The 16,791-nt window shown below is 36.8% G+C and overlaps 1 protein-coding gene across 5 annotated transcripts in view; it reads left to right on the top strand.

Moving 5' to 3' along the window:
* The window catches only part of COL14A1 (collagen type XIV alpha 1 chain), a 125,449-nt gene that overhangs the window by 75,366 nt on the left and 33,292 nt on the right, over positions 1 to 16,791 (top strand). For all 5 annotated transcript variants that reach the window (XM_038175298.2, XM_072034352.1, XM_072034353.1 and 2 more), the window contains exons 27-34: positions 795 to 918; positions 2,064 to 2,207; positions 4,196 to 4,360; positions 5,833 to 5,871; positions 6,088 to 6,226; positions 8,637 to 8,779; positions 10,222 to 10,331; positions 11,958 to 12,116. In XM_038175298.2, coding sequence (XP_038031226.2) covers positions 795 to 918; positions 2,064 to 2,207; positions 4,196 to 4,360; positions 5,833 to 5,871; positions 6,088 to 6,226; positions 8,637 to 8,779; positions 10,222 to 10,331; positions 11,958 to 12,116 — 1,023 coding nt within the window. The remainder of the gene's footprint in view (positions 1 to 794; positions 919 to 2,063; positions 2,208 to 4,195; positions 4,361 to 5,832; positions 5,872 to 6,087; positions 6,227 to 8,636; positions 8,780 to 10,221; positions 10,332 to 11,957; positions 12,117 to 16,791) is intronic.

Below are 16,791 nucleotides of genomic sequence, written 5' to 3'. Positions count from 1 at the left end.
ATTCGTTTAGTATCTTATTTATACATTCCATATGGTAAAATTCATGACATGAATTTTGCTAGCATGAAGACTAAGTATCACTCTAGTCACCTCTGAATTGGTCATGTTTATGCCTAAATAAGCTAAAAATGGCATTGATAACAAAAATGAAAGGTTAATTTAGTTCATTTATCACTCACAGTGCTTCAGAAGCTTATGTACATCATGCATGTTTAGTTTAAGCATGTGAGTATCTCCTTTCAACTTGTGAACACCACTTACAGACTACGAAGTTTAATACATTTTGTGCATTGTAGAGATTCAGTATAGAATATTGAAGTGCACTGTCTGGACTCAAATAGCACCATGTTTGGGAGAGGCAGTATTTCAGAATATGTTCTTGCATATTTCTATTACTTGCTTCAGTGTTGCTCCCTAACTGTAAGTTGCTATTCGTTCATGGAGACTGAATAAAGTCCCTGCAGTTGTGTGTGTGAGTAACTGTACACGTGTACTGTAACTAGGATTTTGCTTTTGGGCTGGATTGGGAGTATTTTTGCCAAAGTGGGTATTACTTTTCTCATCCTGCTTGCTGCAAAATGAAACCAGAAAGTATCAGGTGACTGCCAAAGCTGCAGAGAGTAAAACTAAATTTTATTTAGTGAAAGCTTTTTAAAAAGAAAAAAGTTCTGCCTTCAATTTAAGGATAAAGCAAAGTTATGAGATAAATCCTTGTTTTAAACGCTCTGATCGCTTACTTTTTGCTGATGCACTGGGTGGTGCTCTAATAATGAACACATCTTCTGTATGCACAGGTGGCAATAATTCAATTCAGTGATGATCCCAGGACAGAATTTAAATTGAATGCATACAAAACGAAAGAGACTCTTCTTGAGGCGATTCAGAAAATAGCCTACAAAGGAGGAAATACAAAAACAGGTGAGAAAGGTCATGGTTATGATGCAGATTTTCTTCCTGCTGCTCTCTGTACAGCATTTTGATTCCATTTGTGAAGTAGTTTAAGATATCACTGCAAAAACGGTGAGAATGTCGTATCTCCAGCCTGGAGATGAAAAGTGGTGCTTTGGCATTAGAAAGTCTTTGGAATTTGTGGTTTACATCCCTCCCCACCTACTGCTGGGCACTCACCCCTCTGACCAACAGTGAGTTCAAGAATGAGGGAGGGAGGACGGGAGAGCGAGTTAGGCAGAAGTGAGTGACTTTGGGGATTGTGGAAGCTGAAATGGGGAGTAATCTGAAATCAACTTGGCAAGAGCAAAAGTGAGAGGAGGGAGAAGGTGGGAGGGAGCTTGCAGAGAATGTAGGAAAATAGTGGACAGAGTGGAGGGTCTGTTGGTTAAATGCCAGGACAGTTAAACCTCAGTGGTATGTTTAAGACTGGGCTGGGTGAAGAGGTCTGTTAACTGAAGGTAGTTACATTTTAATTAATCCCTTAGGATAGCACTCTGATGTGAGGAAATTAAAGATGAGAACTGAAAGAGTTAAAGTCTGAGTTGGAAACCATATGTTTTATTATTCTGAGGCTGCACAGAAATTTCTAGCAGCTGTTGCATTGCATCAAATCTCAGTAGGATCAAAATGACATGTTTTTGATTTTCTCAAGAAAATGCTACGATGGCACTTTCAGTTGCTACCTGGACGTGCCCTACAATGCAGAAAGAGACTATTTTGTTGTCTCTAACCTGCAGAGTACCCTTTTCCAACCATGTCATGTTCTTGAACTTCATCTTCTGGATTAAAGAAACTGATGACTGAAGCCATTATATTTTCAAAAGTTAAGGTCAAAATTAAGCTTCTGAATCTCTAACACCCACTGAATGCACTAACTTATAGATTGCTGAGGACACAACAGCTCCTCATGAAAACCATTTATAGCTAGGTCCTCAGCTTTCTTCAGTCCCATGATAATTATTCAGGTCTTAAATCATACTTCTGGGTAGACATTTTTGAGACAGAGTATGTGGGGATTTCTCCTTTAATTGATATCTGACATCGTATGAAAAGCCAACAGAAATCGAATAGATGTCACAGTGAAACTACATTGTCATTTCTTTCTTTTTCAGGCAAAGCCATTAAACATGCAAGAGAAATCTTGTTCACTGGAGAGGCAGGCATGAGAAGGGGCATTCCAAAGGTTTTGGTTGTCATTACTGATGGGCGATCACAGGACGACGTGAACAAAGTCTCCAGAGAAATGCAGCTAGATGGTAAAATGTGTAGATTTAAGAACTATTCTCATTTTCATTTTTTTCCCATTACACATAACTACGTAAGTTTAGACAAAATAAAAGGCTAATTTTTGCTCCCAAATAATTTCCAAGTTTAAATAAAACAGCAAATGTTGAGATTCTCAGAATATCATAAGGATATGGTTAGATTCTGGATATATTTTTGTGATTAATATTACTGTTTTTCATTTTGGAAGCAGTTCTAAAATCATATAGCAGTTAATGGAATTGTTCCCATAATGAAGTATTTAGAGGGCATGATTCTAAGAAACTGTGCTGTTGTCTATGAAATGTAGTCTTATGGTTCCAGCAAATTGAACTGTTTTGTTTTCTATACAAAAGGTCCTTTGAAGTTCTTCTGCGTGTTCTTTTGCTGGTTCTAATCTGATCTCATCTTACAATAATTGCCTGTAGGATTTTTTTTTTTTTTTTATATGAATTTGATTGGTTATGTAAAGTTGGTTAAGTAGAAATGACTGATACTAAGGTTTGTATCAAAACCCTAAGGACACAGTGCACCACACAGAATGAAACTTAAGGACAGGAAAAAAAAAGCCACAATCATTCTTTTTGGAGGAGATCTAAGAAGAAATTAGATTTGTGCTTTTTAAGCTGCCTTTAGATGTGGGCAGCTATGAAGGTACCAGGACATATTACTGATTACTGAAATCCAACGTAGTCGTTGAGCTTCATTGCCTGCTTGTATCATTGTTAGATATTGAGTTCAGTGCCTTTGCAAACAACATGTTGCAAAATAGTAGAGCATGGAAAACTTCTTTTAAACAGCAATCAAGAAAACAACCTCTGCATTTGTCATTAAACTGGAATCTGTCCCTAAACAAATAAACATGAAAACATGTTTAACTGTCAGGTAAGTTTTGCGGTTGCCTTAGTATCTGTTAGACTTGAAATGACCTTGAGAGGAAAAGGCGTATCATGGGGATTCAGTTGCTGACTGGGACATGTCATCCTAGTTACCCTAGACAAATAACTTTCTGCCTCCCATTTCCTTTTGTGCATGTTGCCTGCTCAGGCTGCAGCTAGGTTGGAGCAGGTACTGACTTGTGTCTGTGATAGAGACTAGCATGAAGAGATGCTGATGTTGGATGAGACATGAAGTTGTTGTTATAATATATTAAATCAAAGTTTTGTTATGCTAAAAGCTCTGCAGAAGGTAATAAAGGCCCCTGGGCCTCATTTGAACTTAAAGAAAATACTCTTTGACTCTAGTAAATTTGGGTCTGGGCCATACATGTCCATTAACAATATTCAGGCTGAGGCAGACAGGGTTTTTCTTTATGTTTTATGGGAAGGAAAATGTAGAAAAACTTTTGGTTAGTTTGCTGATCATCAAGCATACAGGATATGATTCCCATTTCCTTTCATTTCATTCATTTAAGTCTTTTAAGTCAGGCTCAAATTTGAAAATACGTTCATGTCGAATACATAGAACAGATTTGACCAGTGCAGTTAAATTGTTGATGAAATGAGAACGCATTTCAGTGTTCACTCATGAGACAGCAGTAGCTTCAATATTCTGATTAATATATGGCACAGAACAGAATTTGTGAAAAACCTACAGGAAATTAATGTCTGTGCTTTGTATTTATGATATACTCAATGCATGGAGATTTTTACTTGTAATACAGCACAACATTAAATTAGAAAAGCACTTAAACATATGCTGAAACTTTAAACAAATGAGTAATCTTATATGTGTTCAAAAAAACACTTGAATATTAATTTTAATTAACTGATTAAGCACAAGTAGCCAAAAGAAATACCTCACAGATAATATGTTACCTTTCATTTTGATTGCATGCGTGCATTTTCTTGTGTGATAGGGTAATAATAAAATTTCCATCATTGTATTTAATCAGGAAAAGAGCCAATGCAAATACAGTTGTGTTCATATTTTATTTCCACTCCTCAAATGACTCACTAGAGTGTTCTTTTTTGCTTTACAGGCTTTACCTTTTTTGCTATTGGAGTAGCCGATGCTGACTATTCAGAGCTAGTTAATATTGGCAGCAAGCCCAGCGGAAGACATGTCTTCTTTGTGGATGACTTTGATGCCTTCACAAAGATCGAAGATGAGCTGATCACTTTTGTTTGTGAAACTGCATCAGCAAGTTAGCCATTTGATTTATACTTGCTTCTGAAATAAATGCTAAATACTGTGTGTAGGGGGGTGGGTTTGTAACTATTCCTTTTTAAGAGGTATTCTTGAAAATAGATCTTTTAAGCATAACTTAATACAGATATTGTAACTCTAATGCTATTTCCATAGAAGATTAACAAGATGAAATTGTTATGACTTCAAAATAATTAATGGTGGTTTGCCATAAATCTAGAATAGATCCACTGGCTGTAAGAAAGTTTCTTCAGATTCAAAACATTGTTAATGGTTCAGAATTTAGTCATAAAAAGTTAATTGCATTTGTATTTTGTGTGCTTTAAGCATCTGTAGGAGCAGAGTTAGCTACATTCATATTTATTCCAATCACAAGGTTAATTTATTACTGGAGACCCAAAAGTTAATTTTTATACTATCATAGTAACTAGAAGAGTTGTGGCCTATGGAAAAGAGTGGAAGAGGCCCAAACTCTGAAATCTGTGAAAATGCCACGATTCAGACTTTGTGTGAAAAGGAAGGGGAAGACATTCTGGAAAAACACCTAATGGTTAGAGGTCAATAATTCATGTGGTTTTAGCTGTATGTCCCCAAAATGTGTAATCCAGGAAGCAGGCAGTGTATAGCTGATGTTAATCACTTGTGATTGTACAGAGTCCTTGTGCATGGGACTGGGAATTGTCAGAGCTGGTAAACACAAGACTGTTGCTTGTATCCCAGCAATTCTTTGTTTATGACCATAGTCTCTACTTTCAATGGTAGGGATAACTTTGAATGTTGCGAATACTCAATGGTAGCATTTATTTGCCTTTTAAGCTTGTATTCCAAAAGTGATCTCCAAAGATAAGTGCCCTAGGGTGCCGTATTTGACACCCTGCATCTAGGCTTATTGATTTCCCAAGCCGCCTTTCCTGGAAGAGATTAGCGTGCTTTCTTACCTGCCAGAAGAGAGATAAAAACCAGACTTACAGCTAAATGAGTGCACACATCTTAAGGACTGTGTGCACCACTGGTCTGTCTCTCATGAAGGAGTTCAAAAAAGTACAGAGGATTCCAGCTGAAGGAATTGAGCTGGAGCTGAAGTTAGGTTGAAATGCACAGATAAAGAACAGGGGGCATTTGGTTAAAACCTAATATAAGAAATACTTTTTTACACAGTGGGCAGTGAATTTGTTGCCACAAGAGGTTTTGAAGACAGGTTTGTAGAAAGATTGAACATTCATGGACAACAGATAGGGATGTTATATGGAACATGCAGAGATATACCCTTTGACAACTTTGATACCACCATTGTGGATCCCGAGGAGCAAAACTGAATGGAGTGGAAGGTGGCCAGACTTGCATGTATTTCCTTAACAGCATCTCCTTTTGCCATGGTTGGGGATTGTATTGAGCTGAGTAGACCATTGTTTTGACCTAATAGAACATCTCTTACATCCTTAAATGTCTCTCCTTTTTTTTTTTTTTCAGCCTGTCCACTGGTAACTAAAGATGGCAACAATTTTGCAGGTACACTATTTTTGTGTTTGTTTTTGTTCTGGATTTATGGATTTTTTATTACGTTATTTTCTCAGTATTAGGCAATAAAATTCCCTTTATGTTAACAGCTGTTACACAGATGGTGATAAGAAAATGATGCAATCGACTTTTTCCTTTTTTTTCTTTCCTGTAATGCGGTATTAATTTAATTTAAATTAATAGAATGTATATTTTGGTGCCTTCCAGGATTTAAAATGATGGAAATGTTTGGCTTGGTTGAAAAGGAGTTTTCAGGTGTTGAAGGGGTTTCAATGGAACCTGGCACATTTAACGTTTACCCATGCTACAGACTGCACAAGGATGCCCTGGTCTCCCAACCTACCAAGTATGTCTTTATATGTAAATATTTGTAAAATACACAAAGATGCTTGTCCAGTGCAGGCAATTATTCATTTTAAGGGTTGGTATTTTCACATTAGAAGAGCAGAGAGGATAGTTCATATCTACCTTATAAACAGAAAGAGCATTTGGTGTCCCAAGTCCTCGACCAGTTTTCTTCAAAAATAACAGTTTTGGGTAAAAGTAGGTAAACTCACTGGCTCTTTGGAGTTTCCTCTATAAGCCAATTTCAGGCATGTACAAGTTTGGTACCTAGCAATTCCACACATGCATATATCAGTAGTGCTTTGTGAAAGACTTAAAAGAAAGACATAACTTATGGAAAGTGGGTTGAGGTCTCAGAGTGCAGAATGGCCTATTTTTAGGAAGGGTATCACTAGAAATTATCCTGGAAGCTGTTGGTAGTCTATTAAGGTTTACCTTCACCCAAACTGAGTGGAAAGGGAGAGTGAAAGAGAAAGAATTGAAGTCTGAGTTGGAGTAGGAAGCTGCTTTAGGTCCCTTACTGAATCAATCTATATCCATCCTTAAATACAGAACAAGGTTATACTCCTAATGCTAAAGTGAGTGTGTGTGAACACGTCCCAGTACCTTCCTGAGAGCCAGGATGTAGTTCAGTATCAAGGACTATGTACTGGCAGAGATGTGGAGAAGGCAGTGAGGAAACCTCCTAGGGAACTTGTACATTTGCTCCTCAGAGAGGAAGTGATGGGAAAATCTCCATTTCTTCTCTGAGCAGTGTGCACATTATGTTTGATTCCACCTTGTCCAGTCTCCCCAGTTTGTGTTAAGTGGCACCAGTGGCACAGAGGCAGTGGCCCTACTGGATTAAACATGGAATGTGGTAACAGGATTAAGGATTTCTTAGCTGAGGTAAATAAGAAAGAACAACAGTGGGAAATGTTTTTTTTAATTTTGTATTTGAAGGCATGTTAGTCTTTGTGTGTGATTATCCTGTTATGTCACAGTTGCAGCCATGCTTCTTGGAGCTGTGTCGTATTCTCCCTGTTTAGTTTCCATTTGAGTCTAGATGGAGTGGAATTTCTAGGGATTAGCATTTCTCACCTCTTTTTCCTTTTCTGCTTCTTCCTGATTGGATCTGCTGCATGTATATACTCTTACCTAGCTGCCACCTCAGCCCAATATTACTGCTTCATTAGGCATTCAGTATCTCTCGTGGTTCAGAATACCTTTCTCTTGACAATCTACAGGTACGTCTGAATAATACCACTTCTTTTTTCTCATCTCATCTGTGCACTCAATGACAGTAATGCTCTTTATTAATTCATTAATTCTCCTATTCTGTATTCCCAAATATCGTGCTTTCCCCACCCTGCTTTTTGAATTTTGGTTTGTTATCTCTTTTTAGAATGGGCATACTTTAAGGCTTTTTTCTTACAACTGTTGAATTCCATCTCTCTTTTCTCTCTGGGAAGTGTACAGTACAATATTGCCTTTGGTCTTCTATAGACCATTGTGTGGAATATATTGATCATATATCACATTTAACTCTTTTCCCAGAATGACACATATCTCTACATATTAAAAGTGCCAGAAGACCTTTATGTGAAAAGGATCATATTTTGGGAAAATAAATGTATTATATAAACTTCAGGCTTCCTTCAAATCCCTTTACCATGATTTAAGGAATTAGGCTAATGAATATTTTCAGTATACAGACAGTCATTTCAGACATTTTATAGTCCCACCTTGGGATTTGACAATGAAAGGTAAAATTAAATTGGAAGTACTAAATAACAAGCTTCAGGAAATGAAATAACATGCTTCTTTTATATCATAAACTTCCTATATCTTCCACAATAATTCTAGGAGACTGGGTTGTATATTGGTATTTCTGGTCTGTTTTGACTGCACAGTGTTATATTTTGGTTTTGAAACGTATAAACTGCATTCCCTATAATTTATAAAGCATCCTGAAATATTGTCTGTTGTTCCTAATTTCTATCCATTATTTAATGACAAAGGACTCTTCTATTGATACAGATCTTCCAAGCAACTTCTGTTTTCATTGTCTGTTAATTCCAAAAATGGTGAAGGTCTTGTGCATGGCTACTATGTTTTAAAAGCCTTTAATATAATAAATTTCAACTTTATTTCAAACTGACCTCTGATTTAATCTCCAAACTTACTAAAAAAAAGTTCAGGGCAACTTTTTAAGCTTCAAGATAAAGAAAAGATAAATTCCTCATTTTCCCTGAGTATTCTTTTGATAGTTATCTAGTTGGTTAGATTTTGCAAACGCTCATATTGCTTCTCATTCTTGATTTCCAAACACAAATGTAGGGTGATACGAAATGCACTAAGTGAACATCTGATGAGTTAAATCACCAGATTTAATGCTTGTTTCAGTTTAAAAAACATTACTTCTTTTACAGGTATTTGCATCCTGAAGGTCTCCCTTCTGATTACACCATCACGTTTCTCTTTCGCATACTTCCTGATACACCTCAAGAACCATTTGCTCTTTGGGAGATTTTAAATGAACAATATGAACCACTGGTTGGAGTTATTTTAGACAGTATGTATTTTAGACAGCATCTTATCTGTGATTTTGTTCTTTAACTATATGAATGGTTCATTCTGTGTCTAGAATTATTACTGCCAATGTTTTAATCTGCTGTTAGAACAACTACCTGAATTTTGAAGGTCATGGTCATGGTGGATGTTTTTTGTGTTGAATGTAACTGAGCTTAATTTGGAGTTGAAGTCAAATTTTGAGTACACTGCTGTAAATTGTAAGTAATTATACTGAAAACCATAGAGTTGCACCTGATGAAAATTGATGTAAATGAGATCTGATTCCTACTCATTTGCTTTAAAGTTTCCACTGCTCCGAATCTGGTTCTAACAGAATCTGTCTTGATATATAACAGTGGTACTGATGGCAGGGTGTATGTACAGGCAATATAATCTGGTGGATAATAGGTTTAGAGCTAGAGAAATGAACTCCTGATGACTCTTCATTTCTTCTTGATTGGAATTGCATGGCTATAAACAGCCATATATAATTTATAATTTAGAATGATTCAATATTTACTTTTGAAAAGATGCAGGTACTGTGATAGCTGTGCTTTATAGCTGCTAATTTTTCTTTAAAGCATGATTTATTAGTACTGATCCTTCCATCTTTCCTAGAATTTTTGGTTATGTCATATTGACATAGGTGAGAATTAGGCATTTATCTAGGTTGAGGATCTGTGCCTCAGTTTCTTGTGCAAATCCTACAGAGAGCTAATGGGAGCATAGGATCAGGTAGACATATGAGGTGGACTCCGAAATATTGACCTATCCTTCCTGTCAAACCAGGAAAGAGCATTTTGACAACTCGTTACTTTTGAATCACTGTATCACTTAAGAACATGTTTTACTAACATTTGATTGATTGTGAACCAATCAATTGTCAAGTCTAACAGCTTACAGTTACACGCTTATATTCAGCAAACAATCCAACTTAGATTTAACCAATCCAATCCTAGATTTAACTAGATAATTAAATATCTTTGCAGTCACTTAGCACACATGACAATTTAGGTAAATGTCCTTGGCCCACAAAGTTGTACTTCTGGCCTTTCTCTTAAGCTAGGGACATTTGAGTTTGAATTATTAAAATGCTATTAAGACATTTTGGGTTATGTTTATCTCTAAATTTGAATTAAAATAGTGAATTCAACCAAAACATAACCCATTGTTATTAACATGATTATTTTTCCACACAAAATTTTGATTTTCTTATTCATTCATAAGATAATCAAATTTCAAAATGTTAAGCAAAATGGAATTCCTTTTCTTAAACAGTTCTACAACATATGTTTTATTTTTTGATAATATTTTTTGACTTGTCTTAGAAAAGACAACTGACAACTCTGGTTTTCTTTATTAAATATAAATTTGACCTTTTCAAATAATTTATCAGGCCTTTTCTTCCTCTAACGCAGAGCCCTTATTTTTATTTTCTCACAGATGGTGGTAAAACACTGACTTTCTTTAACTATGACTACAAAGGAGACTTTCAAACTGTGACTTTTGAAGGTCCTGAAATAAGGAAGATATTTTATGGGAGTTTTCATAAGGTTAGTAATGGTAATAGGAAAAAAAAAAGCAGTCTAAATGAGAGCTTTTTGTGTTTTGAATTCTTCTTTCATATGATCATACACTGCAAAAATAAATATATTTTGTATGTTCAGAATCATCTACTAAACTTAAGTCTCTCTGCAATATTGAATTAACGTTAAACTAATACTTGTTTTCATGATGAAGCTGATGTGACCAATTTTCTCATGCTTTATGCCTCTATTTTAGAGTTGATTAAAAATACTGCCTTGAAAAGTAATTTAGAATGAAATTGGCTTTTCCTTTTTAAGTTTGCATTGGAAATGTTACCTAAAATGCATAGAAAAACTCCTGCAAAGAAGTTATCCTTCAGAGTTGTTATTTTTAAACATATTTTAAGGGAGTATGACAGGAGTATGACATGTTGAACTTATCTTGGCTGTAAGAGATCCTTTAACATTCTTTCCAAGAGCAGATGAGGTAATGCTGAGATTGTAGCACATATTTGTTGTGGAAGGCGCTTTGGTTCACTTTTATTCCTGATATTTATGTCCTTAAAAACTAAACAAACAAACAAAAAAAGAAATAAAGAAGAAAGGAGACTGTGAATTGAGGCATAGTATTCACAGAGCTTAACTCCTCTGGACTTCCTTTTTAGTTGAAGGAGCAAGAAAGGGAAGGCAGGTCAGAACAGGAGTTGAATACTGACTCTTTTAAGTTGTGCTTTGGGAAAACATGTGAGGCCATAGCAAATTCTCCTTTTAAATATTTTTCTGCATTTTGAATGATGATCCTAGCTACAAGAGATCAAATTCAAAACTCCAGCTGAGCCCAGCACAAAGCAGCTATGGGAGTTCTCTGTGGCCCTTTCTTATACACACCTTGGGCTCTGATCTACACGCAGGATACTGATATAGAGCAGATGATGCATTTCTACCAGTTCTTCATCTGGCCTGTCCCTGGCAAAATAAAAATAATATTTAAAACAAACAAACAAAAAAATCATGATAGTTGATACACGCCCTTCTGCTGGGAACAGCTCTGCTGCATCAGCAATGGACAACAGAGCGATTTCAAGGCAGAAAGAAAAATCTTTGTTGCTGTACTCTTCTTTTCTATGCTGCATTTGATGTGATTGATATTTTTTCAGTGTAAAAACTTCATTCTGAAGGGTTTTCCTGTGTGGTAATGTATAATTTACAGAATAACTTTTGCTGCTTAGTTTTGGCTTTACAAGCAGCTATAAAGGTGAAATCCAGTGCTACGCAGCAGGATTGTACAAGGCCCAGGAAATATTACTGACCACACAAATCAAAGGTTCTGTGAGATCTGTGTGGTATATGATCCTTATGTAGACCTTTTTTTGAGGAATAAATTATTTTTTCCCTGAGTAAATTATGAAAATTGCCACTTTTTACGCAGATGTTCCATAAGCAGAGAAATAAGCCATATTGATTAAACAGACTAGAATCATAGAGTAATTCAGGTTGGAAGGGACCTCTAGAGGCCATCAACATTATTTTCTGTGGATCAGTCTCAGTTTTGATAGCAAGCATGAAATTAGGAACTGATTTCAAAAAATGCTCAGCAAATTAATATATCCTATGTGGTTTTCTGTATGTTAATGCATCTTTTCTTTTACTTAGTTGCATGTTGTTATCAGCAAGACTACGGCCAAAATAGTTATTGACTGCAAGGAAGTGGGTGAGAAGACCATTAATGCAGCAGGGAATATTAGTTCTGATGGCATAGAAGTGCTGGGAAGAATGGTCAGATCAAGAGGACCAAGAGACAACTCTGTGCCAGTGAGTAGAACAAGAATACTTTTAAACAGTTTGAAAATCCTAAAAACAAGCATTTGGGATCTTTGCAGTTTATCTTTAAATTAACTTTATTTGAAACAGAAAAGCTCCATCATTTCAGAAATTCTGCAAAAACCTGCAACAGTTCTCAACTTAAGCAAAATCTATTTTAAATATTTTAATACACTAAATCATTGTTCAGATGTTATTCTCAAAGATATACAAACACAGTGTGTTCAAAACTGTATTACACAGTGTAGTAATACAATGTATAGCTCACTTGCCTGGAATGATTTTGTTTGTAGTGATAATTGTTCCTCATGTCTCCTATTCCTTCTTACACTTTGCCCCCATGCACACTGTCTGTTCATTAAATAATTTAACTGATTTGATGCAGATCAAAAAAAACTGCCTTAGCATATCCCTTTCTTATTGAATCATTAATGAGTTCAATATCTAAATATTAAGATATTTGAAAATGAGAAAGATCCTCCCTAAGATAGGTACTCTTTAATTCCTCTGAAATTATTCTCCTAGCAGCAGTAACTCATCATTCAATTTGCATGGCAGCCTGTAGGTCATTTTGCCTCAGATGTCTTTAAGAAGATTTGTTTCTGTTTTTCAAGGTACATTTAGTTGCTGCGGGAGACTTGCCAGTCTGGTGAGGATCTTGGGAAGGCTTTGCTTTTCAGCATTGTTTGCTGGTTTTCTCTGAACTTTTTTGACCCTAGAAAGAGGTTAGCATAGAATGTGAACCTTGAACTCAAGGCTTGATTTGAATAGGAATGAGGTTTCAAAAATGTATTTACTTGTTATTATATGGAGATACTCTGTTTAGTCAAAAATAAGCCCTCAGAGTATATCTCTGTGTACAAAAATGAGCCTTTAGGGCTTAAATTTACGAATAATAATTATACCAAGCCTGTAAAGACAATTACACAGAGAAACCTTTGTAGTCACTTTCCAATAGAAACAGAAAAAGGCAAATGTAGAAGAACTTGGAATTAAAGGAGGCTTTGTAAAGAGAAGTGGAAAGAAATGGTGTCTTTTGTTAGAACCAAGGAATCTATAAGAGATAAGTCAGATTACCCACTCACTGAAAAATTTGGTTTTGTTCAAATGAACTGTAAAGCTTATATAAGACAACAAATGTGTAGCTGAAAAAATAACTTCTTTAATCCATATGACTGTTTAGTTGCCATCAAATTTTACCACATATACCAAGTTACAAGCAGGTCAAGAAAGCATGCAAATACCATGCCTTAATGTCTCCATTTTGCACGTTTTATTCATAGCGAGAAGAATTTGTGTGAATAGTCACAAGTTTTGAATGAAAGGAGGTGGTTTCTTATATTTTACAAAAGTTAAAGGCCATCAAGGGAAACTGGTAGGAGGCAGGATAGTGGTTCTTCACACAACAGGTAGTAATGAGTAATGAGAATTTTGTGGAAGGCAAGTGTGTAAGATTCTAGGGATGTCTTGACAAATTAATGGAGGGGAAATAGTTGGTGTTACTAACCATGGAGAAAGAAATCTGGGGTAAGAAATCCCTGATCTGAATGTCATGGGACGCTAGTAGACTGTAAGGGAGAAGTATGACTTACATCTTTGTGCTTCCTTAGATTTCAGTCGTGCCATTGTTGAAAATGGGGTACTGGGATTTAGTCTGTCCCAGTATATTCACAGTTTTAAGGGGCTCATAAAGCCATGAATATGAGAAAAATAACTTTTTCTAAAAATTTTGAAAATAATTTTGAATTTACATGAGCATTGGAATTTTTGGATTGCTCAGAAATTTTCTGTTTTCACCAGCTATGTTTTCATGAAATGCTTGTATTTTAGTTTTAGGGATGTGTGTTACTTAAAATACAGGCAACATGTTACTTTGGAATAATATTGTGGACATTTGCTTCTGACCATGCTTACATGGCAATGTCTAACATTGTCAGAAGGCTTTCAGTGTATTTTTTTAAAAATGAAACCAATTAAATCACCTGAATTTCAAAGCTTTTGATACTGTCTCACAGTATCCTTCTGGACAAAATGTCCAGCATACAGCTAGATAAAACCATAATGCAATAGGTGAACAAGTGACTGATACGTTTGGTTTGAAGGTTAATAGTAAATGGGGTTACATCAGGCTCGTGTCCCATTGCTAGTGGGGGTTCCCCTGGGCTCCGTTTTAGGATCAGTTCTTTTTAATGTTTTCATAAATGACCTGGACACAGGACTCCAATGTATACTAAATCAGTTTGCAGATAACACTAAATTGGGAGGAGCTGTTAACTCTCTCAAGGGTAGGGCAGCCTTGCAGAGAGATCCTGGCAAATTAGAGGGCTGGGCTATCACCAGCTGCATGATGTTTAACAAGCACAAGTGATGGATTCTGCACCTGGGCTGGGACAACCCTGGTTATATGTCCCAACTGGGGAATGGGAGGCTGGAGAGCAGCCCCATGGAAAAGCATTCTGGAAAAGTTCTGGTTGTTGTTAGGTTGAATATGAGTTCACCAGTGTGCTCTGGCAGCCCCAAGGGCCAGCACTACCATGGTCGTATCAAGCACAGCGCTCCTAGCTGGTCACGGAAGGTGATCCACTCTGCTCTGTGCTGGGGTGGCCTCAGCTTGAGTGCTCTGTGCAGTTTTGGGTTCCACAATATAAAAATGACATAAAGCTGTTAGAGAATGTCCAAAGGCAGGCAAAGATGGTGAATGATCTAGAGGGCAAGATGTGTGAGGAACACTGAAGTCCCTTGGTTTGTTCAGCCCCGAGCAGAGCAGGCTGAGGGGAGGCCTCATGGCAGCCTGCAGCTCCCTCACGAGGGGAGCGGAGGGGCAGGCGCTGAGCTCTGCTCTCTGGGGACAGCGACAGGACCCGAGGGAACGGCATGGAGCTGGGACAGGGGAGGGTCAGGCTGGGGGTTAGGGAAAGGTTCTGCACCAAGAGGTGGTCGGGCACTGGGATGGGCTCCCCAGGGCAGTGGTCACGGCACTGAGCCGGCTGGAGTTCAAGAAGTGTTTGGACAACGCTCTCAGACACATGGTCTGAATTTTTGTGTGGTCCTGTGTGGATCCAGGAGTTGGACTTGATGATCCACGTGGGTCCGTTCCAAGTCAGGATATTTTATGATTCTAGGATTTACAAAACAATTTTGAGGGAGTATCTCCCAAATCAATATTTTTTCCCACCAATGCATACAGTGTTCTACAGTTTAATGAATGGACAGAAATTTATCAGAGATAGATGGAATAAAAAGAGGATTAAGCTAAAAGTTCATAACACTTTTAACAATCCTTATTAAGAGGGCATCTCCAGGTTAGAAAGTCCAGACAGCTAGAGCAGGGAAACTTGTCCCTGACAAGCAGCAAGTAATGATCTTTATTCCTTCAGTGAGACTGAATGAAAAGTCAAGGTTTAAAACATTGTTTATATACAATTCACAAACTTTGGCTTTATTAATATTTAATTTTCATTAAAATTTATTTATTTATTTATTTATTTTTACCTCCATGTGTGTACTGTCAAAAGAAGTAAGATGTGATGTAGTTGGCTGTTGGAAAAGTTTTACAAAACCATGCCTGATTAGATAAGGATGGACAGACTTTTCTGAATTACTGGCTCTGCTTGCAATATTGGATATCTAGAAAGCAAAATCATGAATACACAGACTTATGAATAAATGCCTAATAGTAGCAAAGAAAGCTTTGTTTAGTTATTTAGCTTGAGTCAGAGCAACCCACATAATATTTTAAAATAAGAATACTGACTCATTCAACATTTGGATGGTGAATACAGCAATTCAGAGAAAGTCTATTTGGTCTTTATTTTACACCAACATGTTTTGTTACTATGGATCTCTAGATTGTCAAATCCAGTATATGAATGCATATACATGCCTATGTAGGGCTGCATAAATCTAGCCAATAATGTAAGCCTTCCGTTATTCAGGATAAGAAAACAGCTTGGGATGGACTGGGTCATGGAAAAAATGGCAATACTAATTACCTCTGGTCCTGAACTGATTTCTGCACAACCAGCTGAGGTGTTTCTGAATTCCTTGTTGGGGATGTCTTACTTGCTCAAGTGTGGTACCATGCAAATGCCCAGCATCATTTTGAGTCCCAGGGCAGTATGCTCATGTGACACCCTGCTCAAGTAATGAGTGCTCCTGGAACTAGCCCAGGGATACGTAGTGGCAAGGCATCTAAGAAGCTCTACGTGGAGCCAGCTTGTATTTGACATAGGTAGGGAAACGGGTTTATTTGACTCAGGATAGGACTTTGTGGAGCCAACCCAAATGTCCAAAAGCTACCTTCATGCTGCACTTCAGCTGCCCAAGTTGTTGAACACGGAGCCAGCTCAGATATGTCTGTATCTGTAGTATGGTATGTCTACAAAACAGCTGTCAGATAAGGAGAAATTGTATGTATATGAAAGTATCCCTTTGTTTAAAACATAACAGTTGACTTCTGTAAGAAAAAAATGAAGCAAAACCAAAGGTGCACATTTGTATTTCATTTTAATACCTCTAGAAGCAATGGAGTTTTAAGAAAATCTTTAATTTCCTCCCTCTGTTCTAGCATTAATATAATACCACTTAAAATAATCATTTGCAATTGCTTAAATGAATATAGGAGCAAAACTAAAGATCATTCTTCTATCGCTAGCCATTCCTCAAT

Source organism: Anas platyrhynchos, chromosome 2 (genome assembly GCF_047663525.1).
Source record: "Anas platyrhynchos isolate ZD024472 breed Pekin duck chromosome 2, IASCAAS_PekinDuck_T2T, whole genome shotgun sequence".
NCBI lineage: Eukaryota > Metazoa > Chordata > Aves > Anseriformes > Anatidae > Anas > Anas platyrhynchos.
This window is presented reverse-complemented; position numbering and strand designations above follow the sequence as displayed.